Here is a 16,891-nt window from a genome sequence, read left to right as displayed (position 1 = left end):
AAAGATGTTAACAAATATGTATTATAGCTGAGGAAAGAGTTGGGACATCATATCCTGGTGTTATCCAGTTTTCTTTCTTCCTTCCTTCCTTTCTTTTTTTTTCTTTCGGTTGTTTTTTTTGTCTGCAGAGCCACCTCCAGACGGTAGAGGGCGACTTCTCCGGTCCAGTCTTAGCGTCCAACGTCATAAATGTGCGACTGTTCGTCAAAACTGTGCTATAATTAACGTGGAGAGCCACCTGAGTCTGTTTGAAAACAAAAGAAAACAGGAGCTTTTTCTCAGCTTAGACGCTGTTTCTAATGGGTGAGTCTTAATAATAATAATATTAATGACAATAACAATGGTTATGATGTTTTATTGACGTAAACCGAGCTTAAGCGGCGGGTTTGAGGTGTTTGTGAGCGGAGATGTCTGGATGTGTCTGAGCTCCGTTAGTTTTATTAAAAAATGCAAATCGAGTTCTATGAAAATATATTTATATCAGTTTATCTTTAAAAGTGAAGCTCATATATTGTATAGATTTAATTTAAGTATTAATTACTGGTTATTTTGTATAGGTAAGATTTGTTGCTGTACCTGTTTTTGGTCCACTGTGTTTAATTTTAGAGCAGTATCTCTCCTGAAAAGCTTTATAGAGGTTCTGGTTTCATTTGCGAGCAGAACCTGGCATCAAAGAGCTGAAAGTACCGATACTGGGCTGATCGCTGTCCTTGATGGTCCAGCCAACTGGACGGACTTGAACCTCACTGATAATCTGAGAAGTTTGATCATGTCAAGAGAAAGTCGAGCTGAAGAGCTACTAATGAAGTAATCTGAAGCCTCCGCTTGTAATCCAGATTATTTTAAGTGCAGTAATTCATGCAAAAGGATCCTTGACTAAGTGTAACAGAGATAAATTGTGTGTATGTATATATGGATAGGATGAATTAATTTTGCCCGAAATAATAATAACAGTAGTAATATGTATTTGTGGTGAGATTTTTAATCTATGCATATGTTTAGAACCACCTAGTGGTGTGATGAGAAACTGCATGCAGCGGGTCCTCCAGGCGCTCTCTCGGCTTCCCCACCTGGACTCTGAGGAATGCTGGTGGAGCTCTTGCATTCAATTAGAAGTCACATTGTGAAGAGTGATTTTTCCTGTGTCATACTAGTGAAACAGGTGACACTGGTGCTGTGACGAGAGAGGAAGGTTGCATAAGTACTGAATAAGTACACATCAGGTTTTCTCTCCACTCAACTTTCCATTGATATGTACAGAAGTGTTTAACTGTCAGAGGTTGGGAATACATCAATCAATTGCATAAGAATTGGCACATTTAAGCCTTTTTTAAATAAAATATTAGAAATGCGTAAGTGATGCAAAAGTATTTAATTTTTTAACAATAAAATAAATGTTTTATTGTCTAATGTGCAATGACAGCATTCTTTTGTGAACGCTTGACCATTTCTAGCAAAGAATGCATCTTCAGCCAAAAAAATATGTTTAACGTGAAACTTTCAGCACTTTCTGCTCAACTTATTGTTACACGTCTCGGGTGAAATGAAACTGCTGTAACAAATGATGTTTTGTATTCTTGTCTCTGCTACTCCTTTCTTCCGTGTGGGAAGCCTGTAACAAGAACAGCTCCAGTGAATGAGCGAGCGACCGCCGTCTTCTTCCCCAAACTCTGTCTTTATTACAAATTCTCAAAATTGTAAAATTAGACAATAACCATTTCTTTTGTGCAATCATTTTCAAAGTATCGTTTTGTTGCTCCAAAACAATCATATTCTATTCACTCAACAAACTGTATCAGCTCCCACCAGCTGTGACCACGCCCAAGGGCCAAATCAAAATAACTCAACAATCAATTTAGATCTGTAAGATTTACATAAAAAGAAAACCTATTTCTTATGTGCAATGAAATTGTAAAGCTAATAATCCCCTTGAATTATAATAATTCCGAAAAAATATATATAATCATGTGATTAGTTACATAATTTAATATGGAAATATTTAGATAACTAAACCTACATTACGCTCTAAATAACTACGCTAGAATCGATTACACAGTATGGGGGGAAATGGTAACGTCTACAATAAATAAATATTTGCAACTCTAATAAGAACCGATTATATGTAGCAAAGAAAAAAAAAGAAACATCAACGCTTCCGATTAACGGATAACACAATGAGTCAGGATACCACCGAAGTCTAACAAAATTGGGTCGGGAAGTGAATAGGTAACTGGAAACATGTAGCGAACTCTTATAACGGTCGTGAAACAGCCGTTATTGCTACAATCTTGCTAACCGTAATCATGAACAAAATCACTTTTTTTCCTCTAGCTTTTAAACACATCCGTCATGTAATTGTGAAATTGGTACGAAATTAATTTGTAATTTGACATTTTTTTTAGCGGTTACAGTTTCCACCAGCTTCTCATCACTAACCTGTAACAAGAACAGCTCCAGTGAATGAGAGAGCGGCCGCCATCTTCTTCCCCAAACTCTGTCTGAGGGGCGAGGGGGCGGGGCTCCTCACTCTGGGTCTTCTGGTGGAACGCTGTCTATAATTTGGTTCCTTTTTTTTTTTTTTTATTTGACGTGATATTTTGGTAAATTTCACTCTAAAAAAACATATATAATGCATTGCAATAATTTATGTGGTGGCTTATACACTTAAATTTTCCTGACTATATATACAAATGATGGTAACAATCTTTCACTTTATGGTGTATCACATTATCAATAAAGTATATTCTATATGATTTTTTTTTAATTATTTATTTACTTTTCTATGGAATTTGAACCAGTTGAAGCTAAAACAATATTAGATTTGGATTTACAAACATGCTTTTATTGATCTTAAATGTAAAATGTTTTTATTTTTATACAGTTTTGGCTTATTTACTGCATTGAGTGTGTTGTTCTTTCAGTAATTGGTAATTTTTCATCTTATATTCTGCAGTTAACAATTAATCATTTACTAAATTAGCTGATAATTATGTACATAATTGATTAATTAACCCTGCATAATAAATCAGCTTTTAGAGAAGAATTGCTGCAGTGATGAGCTAACCTCTGTGTGTTTTTCTCTCCAGGAGGTCAGTAGGAGGTCAGCGGCGGCAGCAGGGATGCGGATCCAGCTGAAGGGTCCCGGCCATGCCGCCACCCTGCTGGCGGAGCTCAACCGCTGCCGGCTGACACGTCAGTACTGCGACGTGTTCCTGCAGGTTGGCAGCCGAACGTTTGCGGCGCACCGCGCGGTGCTGGCCTGCGCCGGCACCTACTTCCACAACCTGTTCAGCCGGGCGCCGACCACGATGTCCCCAGCGTTTTCTCTGGAGTTTGTCTCGCCAGCCAACTTCGAGAAGGTTCTAACGTTCGTCTATACCGGGGAGATCCTGATCGACCTCATCGACGTCGGCGTGCTGTACGAGCTGGCGGAGAGGCTCGGTGTCGGAGAGCTGGTGCAAGCGTGCCACGCCACCTTTCCGGACTTGCAGGTTTCTGCTAAAACGGGTCGAGACGGAGAGCTGCTGCTGGACTCGGTGTTAGTCGGCGGCGGTGCGACCTCTGATCCATCGTTGTGCTCCTCTGCAGCGTCCTGCTCTTCGCTCTCCTCATCGGTCGGTCAGTCTGCGGCGCCAACACCTGCCACAGCTCCTTCACCTCTTTTCCAGAGGTAGGTATAATCAAAAATTGTATTTGAGTAAAAGTGAAAAAATATCCATCCAAGAAATACTCGAGTAAAAAATATTTGGTAAAAAGTCGACAGAAGGACTGAGTAACTGATGAAATGATCAATAATGTAATATTTAAAAATTACGTCATAAGACAGATCAAAAAATAAAGTTCAGTGGAAATTCTAGTACTTTAACAATGAAAATTACAATAAATCATGTAAGTAAAAAACTAAAATCAGGCAAAATATTTTTTTTCTAAATAAGTTTCTTTCAAAATAAAACTGATGAAACTTTAACAGAAACTGCAGGTGTGTGCCTGTGTCTGAATTTTTGGTTAAAACATGTTTGGTTTTCATTCAGTGGGAAGAAAATCCAGAACTTTTACTCATGTAAGAGTAGAAATACTTCATAATAAAATTACTCAAGTAAATGTAAAATGTGCAGTGTGGTAAAAAATACTCATAAAATTATATTTTTTACAAAAAAAGCAAATGTAACTAGTTACTGCCCCTCTCTGCTCTCTTCCAACCGAGAACCGGCAGGTTAGAAACCCAGGAAGCAGGTCTGACTCTGGACCTGAAGGCCGAAGACTTCCAGTCCCACATCGGTTACGGGCAGATGCCGAGCCGCCCTGCGCTGCAGCTGAAAACCGAGCAGAGCCGCGACGACTGCGTGACGCAATGCAACCCTGCGCCCTCCGACCTCTGCTCCCTCCCGGACTCCTCCGCTCAGCTTGGACCCGAAGCACCGACCTCCTCCTCTGGAGAGCCTTCAGCCGGCCTGCAGGGGGCGCCGGTGACAAGCAAACAGGGAGACTGTGTGCTGATGTTTGAGGAGGTTGAAGCGAGGGAGAGTAAAGGTGAGATGGAGGAAGAGGAGTGGCGACAGCTGGCTGGAGAAATAATCGAGCTGAGCGATGATGAGACCTACATGGAGGAGGAAGATGAGGAAGATGATCTGGTGTGTGTGGAGAACGGCGCAAGAGACGAAGGGAGCAGGAGCAGCCTGGTAAACCCGGTTTGTTGCTCAGCGGCAGATTAGCATCACACTTATGATTAATCGGATTAAAAAAGAGATTTTTTTTTTTTAAAAAAAGGAAGTTTTGAGATTAATCTGACATGTTCTAGAATTTTTTGGGAGATTTCTGAGTTTGAGGTAACAAATTGTTAGAAAAATGTCTGATATTAATTTCAGAAGTTGTCTAGAAATAACAGAAATTTCTAAGTTTGAAAAATAAAACAAAACAAAGAAGTTTAAAAGCAAAAAAAATACTTTTCAAAAGTTTGAATTTGACTTTTGGAAATCTTGTCAAGTTAAAAAGTCGAAAAATTTAAACTTTTGAAAGTCAAAAACAAAAAAAAATTCTATAAAATTTCAGAAATTAATGTACAAATTTCGAGGGTCTTTTTGGAGTGAATTTACTCTTTTTTTTTTTTTCTTTTTTTTTTCTCTCTCTCTACAATGACCCTAATGTGCTTTTGAAATTTTGGAACCTAAAGTCAATTTAAAGTTTCCTTTGAGGGTTAAAGGTCAACGGAGCAGAAGCAACTGCATGTTTTTTTTGTGTGTGTTTTTCTCCTGCAGGTGAGCAGAAACCAGTTGTCTTGTAAAGCCTGCTCTGCGCCGCTCCCTGCAGACCCGGCCGCGGTGAAGCGACACGCCGAGGCTCACCTGACGGAGCTGGGCCTCTGCCGGCTGTGCGGCGCCTCGTTCCCGGACCGGGCCGCCGCCGTGGCCCACTCCCTCTCCCACGTCAGCGTTCAGCTCTTCTCCTGCGAAATGTGTCGGCAGGAGTTCTGCAGCCAGAGCAAACTGCTGCGCCACCACCACCAGACGGCCGCTACCTACAGCATCCCGCAGGGGGCGCTGATGAGCAGTGGACAGGGCTCAGAGCTGAAGTGTGCGGTGTGCACCAAAACCCTCAGCAAGGACTTCCAGGTAAATGTTAAAGATGGCCATGTGAATATATTAAGACAAAATTTAATGGGTTTTGTTGGAGTTTTTTGTGATTAAAATAAAATAAACTGGTAAATAATTGAGAAAAATGTTCACAGAAGTGTTTTTGTTTTTCCCAACATCTGGATACAGGCAGACTATTTATTAAAAATAATTTTTTTCCCCCATAAACATAAGTAAAAGACACACATTCATAATAAGATTTAAAAATTTAATTAATCAAAAAAATTTTATGTTTATTACAGTTTTTAATAAAACAAAAATTAAAATTCAATTTTTTACATGTTTTGCAAAATTTTTCACAAAAAAATGTTTTTGTATTTCCATTTGGGTTTGTACTTCCTGCACAGCCAGATGTTTTTTGGAGTCTGGAAAATTATTCAATTCCTAAAGCTTCCAATTGTAACGTCACAAATCAGCAGTTTCCCCCGTTACCTAGCAACAGGAGCACAGTTGGTCAGGTGGTTTAACCGCTGCGTCTGAGATACAATGGCTGCTGGAAAAGACAAGTCTTTTGTTGTTGACTTGCCATCCTGAAACCACTTGCTGGATTCTTGTTGGTTGTGCAGGAGGCTCCACTTCTGCTCTTCAATTTGCAGCCATTTTAAACATTGATTTGGGGGGCGGGGCCAGAAGAATTTGGATTTAAAGTGACAAGACACCTGAAACAGCTCATTTGGACTAAAATCTCTTTCTCTAAGAATGATTTGTGCAGAAAAAAATGTAAAAAACATGCTTTATGTTGCTCATAGACCTATCTTAACCTGTTCAAGGAACCGTAATGGGTCACCTTTAAGGCTTTTTGGTTATTTTTGTGTTTCTGTTCCTCCTCAGACGCTCAGAGACCACCTGCTGAGCCACGTGTGTCTGCAGACCCTGACCTGTGGGGTCTGCCACCTGCCTCAGCTCTCCCTCTGCTCCCTGCTGTGGCACGCCCTCGCCCACCTCTCCCTGCCTGTCTTCACCTGCCCTCACTGTGCCTGCTGCTTCGTAGAGCGCCCCCTGCTGGACAGACACATGGCAGCTCATGCCGACGAGGCGGCCGCTAAGGAGAAGCAGCGTCTGGCGCACAAAGCGGAGGAGATGCATTGCTTCCTGTGCCCACAGACGTTCATCTCCTCCTCTGCCTTCCAGCTCCACCTCACAATGCACACCTCAGAGTCCCTGAACGACGGCGGCGGCTGCCTCGGCAAGCGGAAAGCCGACCACTCCCTGGACTGTCCTCCGTCTTCCTCTTCCTCGTCTCCACGCGACGTCGGCAGCCTCTCGAAGATCAACCTGGGTTTGGGGATGGCAATCGGCTTCAGCGTGCCGGAGAAGCTAGGCTTCCCCTCCGCGGCGGGGCAGGACAGTACCGCCATGGACGGGGCCGTCCGCGGGAAGTGGTACCGCTGTCGCTACTGCGGCAAACGCTTCGCCCACTCCGGGGAGTTCACCTACCACCTGCGGATCCACACCGGAGAGAAGCCGTACCAGTGCAAGGTGTGCCTGCGGTTCTTCAGGGGCCGATCCACCATAATCTGCCACCTGAAGACGCACGCCGGCGCCCTGATGTACCGCTGCACAATCTGCGGACTCTATTTCTCCACCCTCAAGCTGGTGTCATCGCACATGGAGCTCCACAAAGGCCTCCTGCCGGCCGACTTCAACATCGAGCAGACCTTCATGTACAACGACCACTCCAAGGAGCCGCTGCTGCCCGCCGCCGACACCTGATTCACAGAAGATTTCCAATTTATCTCAGAAATGATCTGCTAAAACATGGAGATTTCTGAGTCTGAAAAGTCACCAGTGTGAGAGAAAAAAAATCTGAAATTTTGATATAAATTTCTAATTGTTTTGAAAATCAAAATTATAAAACTTTTTAAGTTTGAAAGTAAAAAATGTTTCTGAAATTAAGCTAGAAATATAGAAAAACATGAACATTTTTGAGTTTGAGAAGTAAAAAAATTACTAGAAAAATTTTTAAACATTTTCAGCTTCTGCATTTTATCCTTTCAACAATTGTTCAATCAGTTTGTCCAGTCAATCAATTTATTCGTTTGTCTGTTTAATCATTTGTTTGCTCATCTGCTGGTTTACTTATCCATCAGAATATCAATTTATCCTTTTTTTTTATCCACCCATGTTTCTGTTTGACCGTCTGCTAATCCATTTGTTCAGCTGTTCATCCTATAATGGCCGGAAGGTGCAAACGACAAAATGAACTGCAATAGAAAAACAAATGCAAACAAAAAATGTTGCAGCGGAAGAAAAAAATGCCACAAATGGCGAAACAAAAACTAAAACTACGAAGCGCCACAAAACAGAATTGCTCCAGACCACTAGGGGGCGTCAACCACCAAATCAGATTCCAAGTAAAGATGATATGATTTAAATTGGATGCCCAGACGAAACTCTATGGAACAAAATGTGCCTTTTACTTTATATTATTTTTTTCCAGCATTTTTCTGTTGGATTTTTATTGTTTGTGTGTTTTACAGTTTGTATCATTCATCCAATAATTTTCCAAACATCTGATAAATTTATTCATTTATTTTTTCAAATATATATTTGAAAATATCCAAATCTGTTCTGGGAACTCTGGCAGGGATTTTGACTCGTACCGAGACTATTCAGCAATTAATTAGTCGAACTGTTTAAAAATTACATTTTGAATTTTTTTGTCCAAAATAAAAGCACTTTCACAGCAAAATTAGGAAACTGTCAGAAAACAAGCTATAATCAAACATTTTTGCATTATCTGGAGGATCCATTGTCGTAGTTTGTATGTGGTTGTGTAATTCTGTTTGTTTGTGGAAGAAAGAACAGTCAAGTTGCACTTTTAGGATCTGGTTGAGGTGAAAAGCCAGAACCAACTGGAATATCTCATTTGTCATGTGCCTGTTGAAGAATTAAATGTGTTTTTATGTGTGTGGATAAATCCTTTTACTCTGTAAGACGTTGGTGAACATGTGACCTTACAGAAGACCAGTCAGGTCCAAACTGAAGCTTTTTATCCCTGTTGAAACACAGAAATCTGTTGTCTTTATCAAAGTTAATCTTTCTAAAGGTTGGGTTTTTGTCAGTGAGTGATATTTACACTATTAATATAGCTTATCATTGTAGCATCCAGAACTAATGGTTTTCTTATTTTTTGTTAGTGTCCTAAAGTTAATTTTTTTTTAATTCAGAGTAAAGGTCAGAGTGCATTTCTTATATATTTTTCTGACTGAGCAGAAAGGAATCTGTTTAGAACGAGGAAGCCGTTCATACTGTAACCGTTAACGCGTTTCTGTGATAAATGCCTGTCTTAACTCGTATTTATAGATATTTATTGTTTTTATGCCTTTATACCTTTCCATATCGCTTTGTTTTAAAAATGAATAAAATTGATGCCTCTAGGAATATTGTTTCCTATGATTTATCGCCGTTTAGAGTGCCATAAAACCAATCCGTCATCAAAGTTCTGCTGATGAACTGGTGGAAAAATGCTGCTCAAAGTCTGTCCATACTGACCTTTGACCTCTCTAGAGCCTGGTCCTTTCCTGCTATTGTGCCAACCGTGAACCGATGCTCCTCTTCCCCCTTATCTTTCCTGCTTTCTTATCTTCTAACATTCCAGAAATTGAAGTTAATGTTATAGAGATCAGTTGAATGGCTTGTGAAAATAAACACTAAGCTTCCTAACATGTTGCTCAGCATCTTTGATCTCTCCAATAACATTGAATAAAAAGCAAAGTTTTGCTTTCAGGCACATATTGTATACCTCAAATCTTTATTTTTCTGTAAACATTCAGGTCTGATGAAAATAACAGCTGCATAAATTTTCAAACCAAAGAAAAATGTTAATTTTAAAGGACAATTTCATACTTTTTATACCTAAAATTAGCCTGATTACAATACAACTTGTTGGTAATATTTGGTTCTTAGCTAAATGATATCAAGTATAGAACTTGATGTTAATATAGCTTGTACTTTTAGCATACAAGTGTTAAGAAATTATGCTATCTTTCACATAAAGCTGTTATCAGTGGATATTTAGGTAATAAATGAACTAGACTGCTAAAGTTAGCATTTTAATTGAAACAGAAGTTACTTTAGTTTTAGCCTTGATAGTTAAAATTATCCAAAATTTAATGTTCAGTACACGTGTTATATTTTATCTAACTATAAAACATACATTTCAGTTAGCAAAGTGGAAGAAGCTAATTCAGTTAAGCTAACATGCTACTGTTATTAAATGCTAACTTTTTGGCATTTTTGCGAGTATAAGAATTGCAAGTATAGTAAAGGAAAGCGCTACCTATTCAATTCAATAATAACAATAAAAGTTTTATTAATCCCAAAGGGAAACTAAATGAAACTCATATTTTCCAAGCGTCTTTAAGAGTTGTTGTGTAAGGTTATTCTGTGGACAGGAAGGATTTCTGACTTGGAACGAGTGTGAAAAAAACCTACTGAAGACTGTAGAACATGTTATCAGCGCAGTACCGACAATATTACACAGCAACATGTCCTAAAGCCAAGCAGAGACGCTGAAGTGGGGCATATAATCGATGGTGGAGACAATTTGAACTTCTTCCTTCTCTCTGTCCTTTGGTCCTGCTCTGCATCCACGTATCCTCAGTTGAAACTCATTCAAGGTTAAAAAAGGTAATTAAAATAACCTTATTGTCATGGCTACGCATTAAGCGGATATTAGCAAAAGCTAATTATATAACTTCATAGAATTTCTGAAAGCAAAGTTGAAGTTTGCTACTGACAGCTAACATGCTAACAGAGCATGTTAGCTAATGTTGGATAAAATGTTATCGTAACTACCGCTAATGTTGTCTAATATGAGTTCTATCTTGTTCTAATATATGTTTAAATATTTACTAGTAAACATAGTAAAATACTAATGTTCCAATTAAGAATTAAAAATGTTAGTAACGTTCAAAACGAGGCTAAACTAGCAAACAACGGATTAATTTAGTTTTCTAAAGTAAAAGCGTCACCAATTCAAATGTAGTTTTATATCCAAAGTATTATTTTTTAAAAATCTAAGCAAATCATTAAGAAATCTGTTAAAATTTAATCAATTCACTTGTAAATTAAACGTTTGTTTACTGCAAAACCACGTTTAATATCACCTAAATGTTGAAGAATAAATTTTGCTGTCTTTTCAAAATAAAGTTAACAGAGCCTTTTCATAAAAAGGTGAATTATTATAAATCTATGTTCCAAATTTCAGAGTTTTAAGGCGTGACATTAAAATGTCATCTGCAGTTTTTCTAGTACATTGTTGATGTTGATTACAGATTTTCCAATTTAAACAGAGACAGTCGATGTTTAAAGTGTTTTTTATTCCATATACACAGATAATTACCACATCAAAAATGTTAAATACGCATATGGTGATGTATGCCATGATTTTATCTGCAAATAAACAGCCGTATTTTGTTTTTAAGTTTAGAATCTCACAAAGTGTCTGACTCTGCAGATGTGTTGTTTACACACATTCCTGGTGTGGTACTATTCTTCCTCTTGTGTTGGAAGATTACAGACATTGGCTCAAGGTCCTGTGGGAGCTGAGCAGCTTTGCAGAAAAAACAAATATTTCCTGCCCTGCTCTACTTAAAACTGATGACATTCATGCATGGATAATAAGCAGGAAGTGGGATGTGAGAGGAAGTTGTATCCATTAGTTACCTCTGCTATATGCCAAAGTTCAAATTTTGCTGAAATAACTCAAAATGTCTGATTCCTGATGATCTTTTTCTTATGATCCGACGTCAGACTGGCTGGTGCTTGCGTCACTCATCTTCCTCTGCCTCCGTGGGTTTTCTTTGCCCCCATTTGGAGTGTTGGGCTTTGGCCCCACTTCCACCTGTTCCACCATTTCGTCCTTGGGGATGTAGCTTATGACAGTGTTGATCAGGTTGCGACGAAAGCTCTTGCTCAGGAAGTTGTAGAGGAATGGATTCGCGACGCAGTGGAAAAGTGAGAGACCCTGCACCACAATGAAGGAGAAGTAGAGGACTTCCACCACATTGCAGCTGAACATGAAGGGTTCGAGATCGTCAATGACCATCAGCAACATGACCAGGTGGTAGGGCAACCAGCAGACGACGAACACCAGCGAATACACGTGGACCAACCAGACGTCCCTCCGGCCTTCCACGTCCGGGGCGGTCCTGACCGCCCGGGCGATCAAGACGTTGCAGGTGATGATGATGGCCGCTGGGCCGAGGAACTGGAAGATCGTACAGAGGAAGGCAACGGAGACGAACCACTCGGTGAAGTTGTGTTCAGGCAGCATGTAGCAACCTGGTTCGTCCCACTCTAGGATATCCACATGGACGTTCTCCAACAGGGCCAAAAACAGCGACAGCAGCCACAGACCCGCGCAGATGAGCCACCGCTGGCGGCCGACGACGGGGAGGAGGGTGGGCAGCGATGGTCTGGTCAGCGCCAGGTAGCGCTCCAAGGTCATCAAGGCCAGGAAGAAGGAGCTGCTGTAGAAGTTGACCACGTAGATGAGGTTGGTGACCTTGCAGAGGAAGCTGCCCCACAGCCAAACCTTGTCCAGGGTCACCTCCATCATGAAGAACGGCTGGATGACGATCACCATCAGGTCCGATAGGCTCACGTTGATGATGCAGAAGAGGACGCCGCTGGCAGAGTGGCGGCGCCGCCAGTTGACCCAGACAACCAGCAGGTTCTCCAGCAGGCCCACCATGAAGATGAACAGGTAGATGAGGAAGAGGGCAATGCGCCTGTAGTTGGTGTTCAGCTCGATGGTGCACTCATAGATGAACCACGGCGTGCCGTTCAGGAAGTCCAACGAGTGGTTGTGGTCGAAGGTCATGGTCTGAAGGGAGGCAAAGGAGAAATGCTTCATATCTGGACTCAGTTTTGGTTTAATCAGAGTTAATCTGATTAAACATTTCAGACGTTATGCAACCGCTGGAGGGGCGCCGGGCGGGCCGAGCAAAATGTTAGGAAAACTGCAGCAGGTTTAATAATAACCACACTGTAAAAACACAAAACATCACCAAGTATTTTGGTCTAGTTTCTACTTTTGAACAGTTTTAAAAAAGACAAAATTAACTCACAAGTAACTTTAAAGCAAGATATGTGAGCTTGTTTTAAGTCAATAATTTCTTAATATTAGTAAAACGTACTACTGTAGTTCCATAGGTAGATAATTTCACTAATAAGACATGGTTTATATTTTATAAGTGAAATAATGGTACTTGGTACTGCTACTTTTTAAATTAATCTAAAAGATGAAATAAATTTAAATAAAGTTTTTAAATAAGAAAATAAACATACAATGCTTTATTAAGTTTGAACCAGATGAAGCTAAAACTCTTAAATGCCATATATGTATTTCAGCTATTGAGCTTTTGTTGAGTATATACACTCTAATTAACAATTGATTACTAAATTAGTTGACAACTACAACAAAATGTTTTGTGTTTTTACTTAACTTAAAACAAGTTCTTAAATCTTGCTGAATAAATACTTTTAATTGTCTAATTTTTTAGTGTCTTAAGATATTTGCACCAGAAATTAGACCAAAGATACTTGGTAATATTATGTGTTTTTGAAGTGTAACAACATAAATAAATAAATCTCTCATTCCGGTGGCATTCAGCAAATAGAATAGTTCTTTTCTGATTTTCTAAACTGTCAACTAATTTTGTACATTTCAACAACGAAACAGTTTAAAGTAATGCTAACTTAACGCAGTGTAGCAGGTTTACTGCAGTTGGAACCTTCAAACTCAATGTTTTCAGCAGTTTACAGAAGTTTTACAGTTAAAATGCAACTTTTTGTATTTTCTAGTATATCTGTCTGTAATTTAACGTTCATGAAGTTTTAAACATCTCAGAAATTCTGTTCAATCCATCAGCTGAACATGGAAAGAGTGTTAACCCCAAAACTGACTGTTTATCTGAACAGAAATCCAAAAATGTTTCTTCATGGAACAAATTAAGTAGGGATGAAATCTATCCCTAAAAACTAAAGTCACACTATAAAGCATGGTGGTGGCAGCATCATGCTCTTGAAATTCTTTTCTTCAGCAGGTAAGACGAACATAGAGAGAAACAAGAAGTAATCCTGGCATCGCATACAGTCAGAGCTAGTTTAGGTTACAGCAGAATGGCCTAGTCAAAGTAAAGGCTGATCACAAATGTTCTCACATTGAGCTTGATATAAAAAAATAGAAAGCAAATCTAGATGTGCAAACCGGGTATCCACACACAACAAAACTTGCAGCAAAAATAGGATCTTCATAGTGTTTGTTCAAGATCTCGATTGCAAGAGCATGCCACACTTTTCAGATTTTTATAATTTTCTGTTGGTTTTATCACATAAAATCCATTTCCTGCAAATGGTTAACAGATGTGACCTTTTACACTGCAAGAACAAAATATTACCACATAGTTTTGGTTCAGTTTCTCATGCAAATATCTTAGTACACCTGAAACGATACAAGGTAACTTTCTGTAAGAAATAGTCGCTCGTTTTAAGTAAATATTTCCCTAATATTGTTGAAAAATGAAGTTAAGTCAAACTGGGAGGTTATTTAATTCATAATACAACATTCTTTCCATGTCATAAGTGAAATAATTATAATTTTTGACCTAAAACACGCTGCTATGTCTTGCTGAAACGTTACTTGTTAGTCAGTACACTTGAAATAAAACAAAACTACAATATTTACCCAGAAATTAGAGCTATTAAATAAAATATTTGGTAGGATTTTGTTTTTTGCAGTGAACTGCTGACAACCAAACCTGCACTGCAAAAACCAAGTTTTTAGTGCAAATATCTTAGTACACTTGAAATATGTAACTTACAAGTACCGTTTGTTTAAAGTAAATAATTCCTTAATGTTGATGAAAAGCACTGGTTCCACTGGTAGATTATTTCAGTTTTAAAATGGGAAAAATGTTTTATTAGAAATAAAATAATCTGCTGGTGGAAATATTCCTTTTCAATATGAAAGAAAAATATTAAAACAAACTAATATAAAAAAATCCAGTGTTATGGTCAGATTTCAAGCATTTTAATGAACATAACAAAACCTTTTTTCCGATTGAAACATTTCCAAACATAAAACTTCATCCTACCTTTCTGTGGAAGCAGATTTTCTAGATTTAAAGTCGTTCTTTTTTTTTTTTTCCCTTCTGCAGGTTTTATTTTTCCTCCCTGCCTGGACCCGACGCCTTCCAGCTCTGATGCTTCGGACAATCAGAGGGATCAAGCAGACGGGAGTCTCTGCCCTCCCACTTCCCATGAACACACACAGATAGCTGACAGGACATCCTCACTTAGTGATGAGAAGAGGGACTGAAGTCCAGGAAAACTCAATAAAACTGATAAAATGCCTGTTTAGCCTTTTTCCCCCTTCGATTTCTCTCCTTAGAGCAGAATTTATCCAGATTTGTCACTTCTTACTTAATTCACCTAGCATGTATTTTAAAGGGTTTGCTTGTTATATAGCAACTCAAAATAATGAATAAAAAGAGAAAAAAGTATATGCTGATGTACATCTTCTAGTCACTCAGGTTCTGGACTTTGACTAAGCCATTCTATGACATGGATGTGCTTTTAATGAAACTCTTCGAAAGTAATTTTGGTCTAATTTCTAGTGGAAATGTCTTATTGCACTTAAAATAAGACAAAAACTAACTCACAAGTAACTTTTCAACATGATATAGGAGCTTGTTTTAAGTCAATAATTCCTTAATATCGATTAATTTAAAAAGTACTTGTTTCATTGGCAGATTATTTCACTTATACCAAGATGTTTTCCCCATGCTATAAGTGAAATAATCTGCCAATGAAAGAACAGAGTTTATGCAGAATTTTGAAGAGTTTTACTTTTATTTCAATGGACAAATAAAAATAGCAGACAAGGTAAAAATATCTTTAAAATATTTCTACAGCATTCACACAATCAGGTAACGCCTGAAGGTAATTTTAATGGACTTTATTGAGTGGCTAATCATGATGGGGACTGACACCACTCTTATTTTTTTAATAATATCCCTCCAAAATAGGCAAAAGTTTGTGGTTGTAAATTTACAAAATCAGAAATAATTTTAGTGGTGTGTGTAGTTTTGCAGGATACAGTAAAACTAATAGAAAAATCTTAAAGTTAAGGATAAAAACTACTGGTGGGACTCAATTAAAATGTTTAATCAAGTTATTATCAGGCTTTGTTATTAATTGCATTTTAATTGAAAACCATATGGAGAAAATAAGCAACATTTTCAACTTAGAAACAGTGTAGCTGCTAAACTAGTGATTAAATAGACATATGAACTCAATAGTAAATATATATTTGTTTTTAATCTGTTCAGCTATTCAACCATCAAACTGGAGGAATTTAGCTTTGAGGTGTTTCAGGAATGTAGTTTTGTTGGAAATTAATAACTTTAGCACTGAGGATGCCTGCGCTCCTGCTACTAGCATTCAGATGCTATATTAGCTTTAATAGCTTCGCTCATATGCTAACAAAAGCACAACGCGAGCACAACAATAGTCATTTCCAGTGTCCAATCAGATTGTTTTAAGGCAAGTTTAATGAGGAATAATTTTGTTGGCTATTGCTATTATTTACAGATGTCGCTAGTGTGTTAGATTTACAGGCGAACCAGAAATACAATACAAAGGTTCCGGCTCGGACTTCAAGTAAAAAAAAGAATTGCGTTAATAATCAATTAACTACGGTAATCTAAATGTATGCCCCAAAGTCTCAGACCTAATGCAAACCAGAGTAACTAAGTCAACTCTGATTTTATGGGAACTTGATTAATTTTCAACCAAATTGTTTACATTTGTAATTTTAATTTCACCTTGAAAAGATAAAAAAAAATCAGGCAGAATGAAGGTATTTTAGAAAGAAAAGTGCACGTTTTTTTCATGACTTTGCAGGAAGCTGCGGCAAAGAAGCACAAAAGTCCTGACAGGAGAGAACAATGCCAGGAAGCTGTGACAAGCTGAGAGCTTCAGCAGCCTGAAGGGGTCTTTAACCTCCAACCAGCTGATTTAAACTCTCTGTAGTTTCTCCTCTGATTGAAGACGGTGGAGCAGCTCCTCCTGACTGAGCGGAGGTGGAACCGCTGAGCTCAGCATCCCATGGAGATAACGCAGAAACATTTGTGTTGGCTGAGTCCCAGCCTGATTAACGGGGACGAGACTCCCTGGTGTTTTCACTGGATCCCGCAGATCAGCAGCTGACTGACCCCGCCGAGCGCTCCCCTGCCCGGAGGCCATTGAGC

General features: G+C 38.8%; 2 protein-coding genes across 2 annotated transcripts; one reads left to right on the top strand and one right to left on the bottom strand.

Annotated features, from left to right (window-relative positions):
• The first annotated feature begins 150 nt into the window (after window positions 1-150).
• On the top strand, window positions 151-9,014 carry LOC122835451 (zinc finger and BTB domain-containing protein 39). Its single transcript, XM_044124527.1, has 5 exons — window positions 151-303; window positions 3,087-3,670; window positions 4,205-4,679; window positions 5,256-5,609; window positions 6,462-9,014. Exons 2-5 carry the CDS (start codon window positions 3,120-3,122, stop codon window positions 7,341-7,343), a joined length of 2,262 nt encoding a protein of 753 aa, XP_043980462.1. The 5' UTR covers window positions 151-303; window positions 3,087-3,119; the 3' UTR covers window positions 7,344-9,014.
• Window positions 9,015-10,935: 1,921 nt separating this feature from the next.
• On the bottom strand, window positions 10,936-14,884 carry gpr182 (G protein-coupled receptor 182). The gene is made up of 2 exons (XM_044124475.1): window positions 14,735-14,884; window positions 10,936-12,462 (listed from the first exon to the last, which is right to left on the bottom strand). Exon 2 carries the CDS (start codon window positions 12,457-12,459, stop codon window positions 11,371-11,373), a length of 1,089 nt encoding a protein of 362 aa, XP_043980410.1. The 5' UTR covers window positions 12,460-12,462; window positions 14,735-14,884; the 3' UTR covers window positions 10,936-11,370.
• Window positions 14,885-16,891: the final 2,007 nt, after the last annotated feature.

The sequence above is a fragment of the Gambusia affinis genome, linkage group LG01 (genome assembly GCF_019740435.1).
Source record: "Gambusia affinis linkage group LG01, SWU_Gaff_1.0, whole genome shotgun sequence".
NCBI classification, from domain to species: domain Eukaryota; kingdom Metazoa; phylum Chordata; class Actinopteri; order Cyprinodontiformes; family Poeciliidae; genus Gambusia; species Gambusia affinis.
Note: the sequence above shows the minus strand (reverse complement) of the source record. Positions and strands in the feature narration are given on the sequence as shown.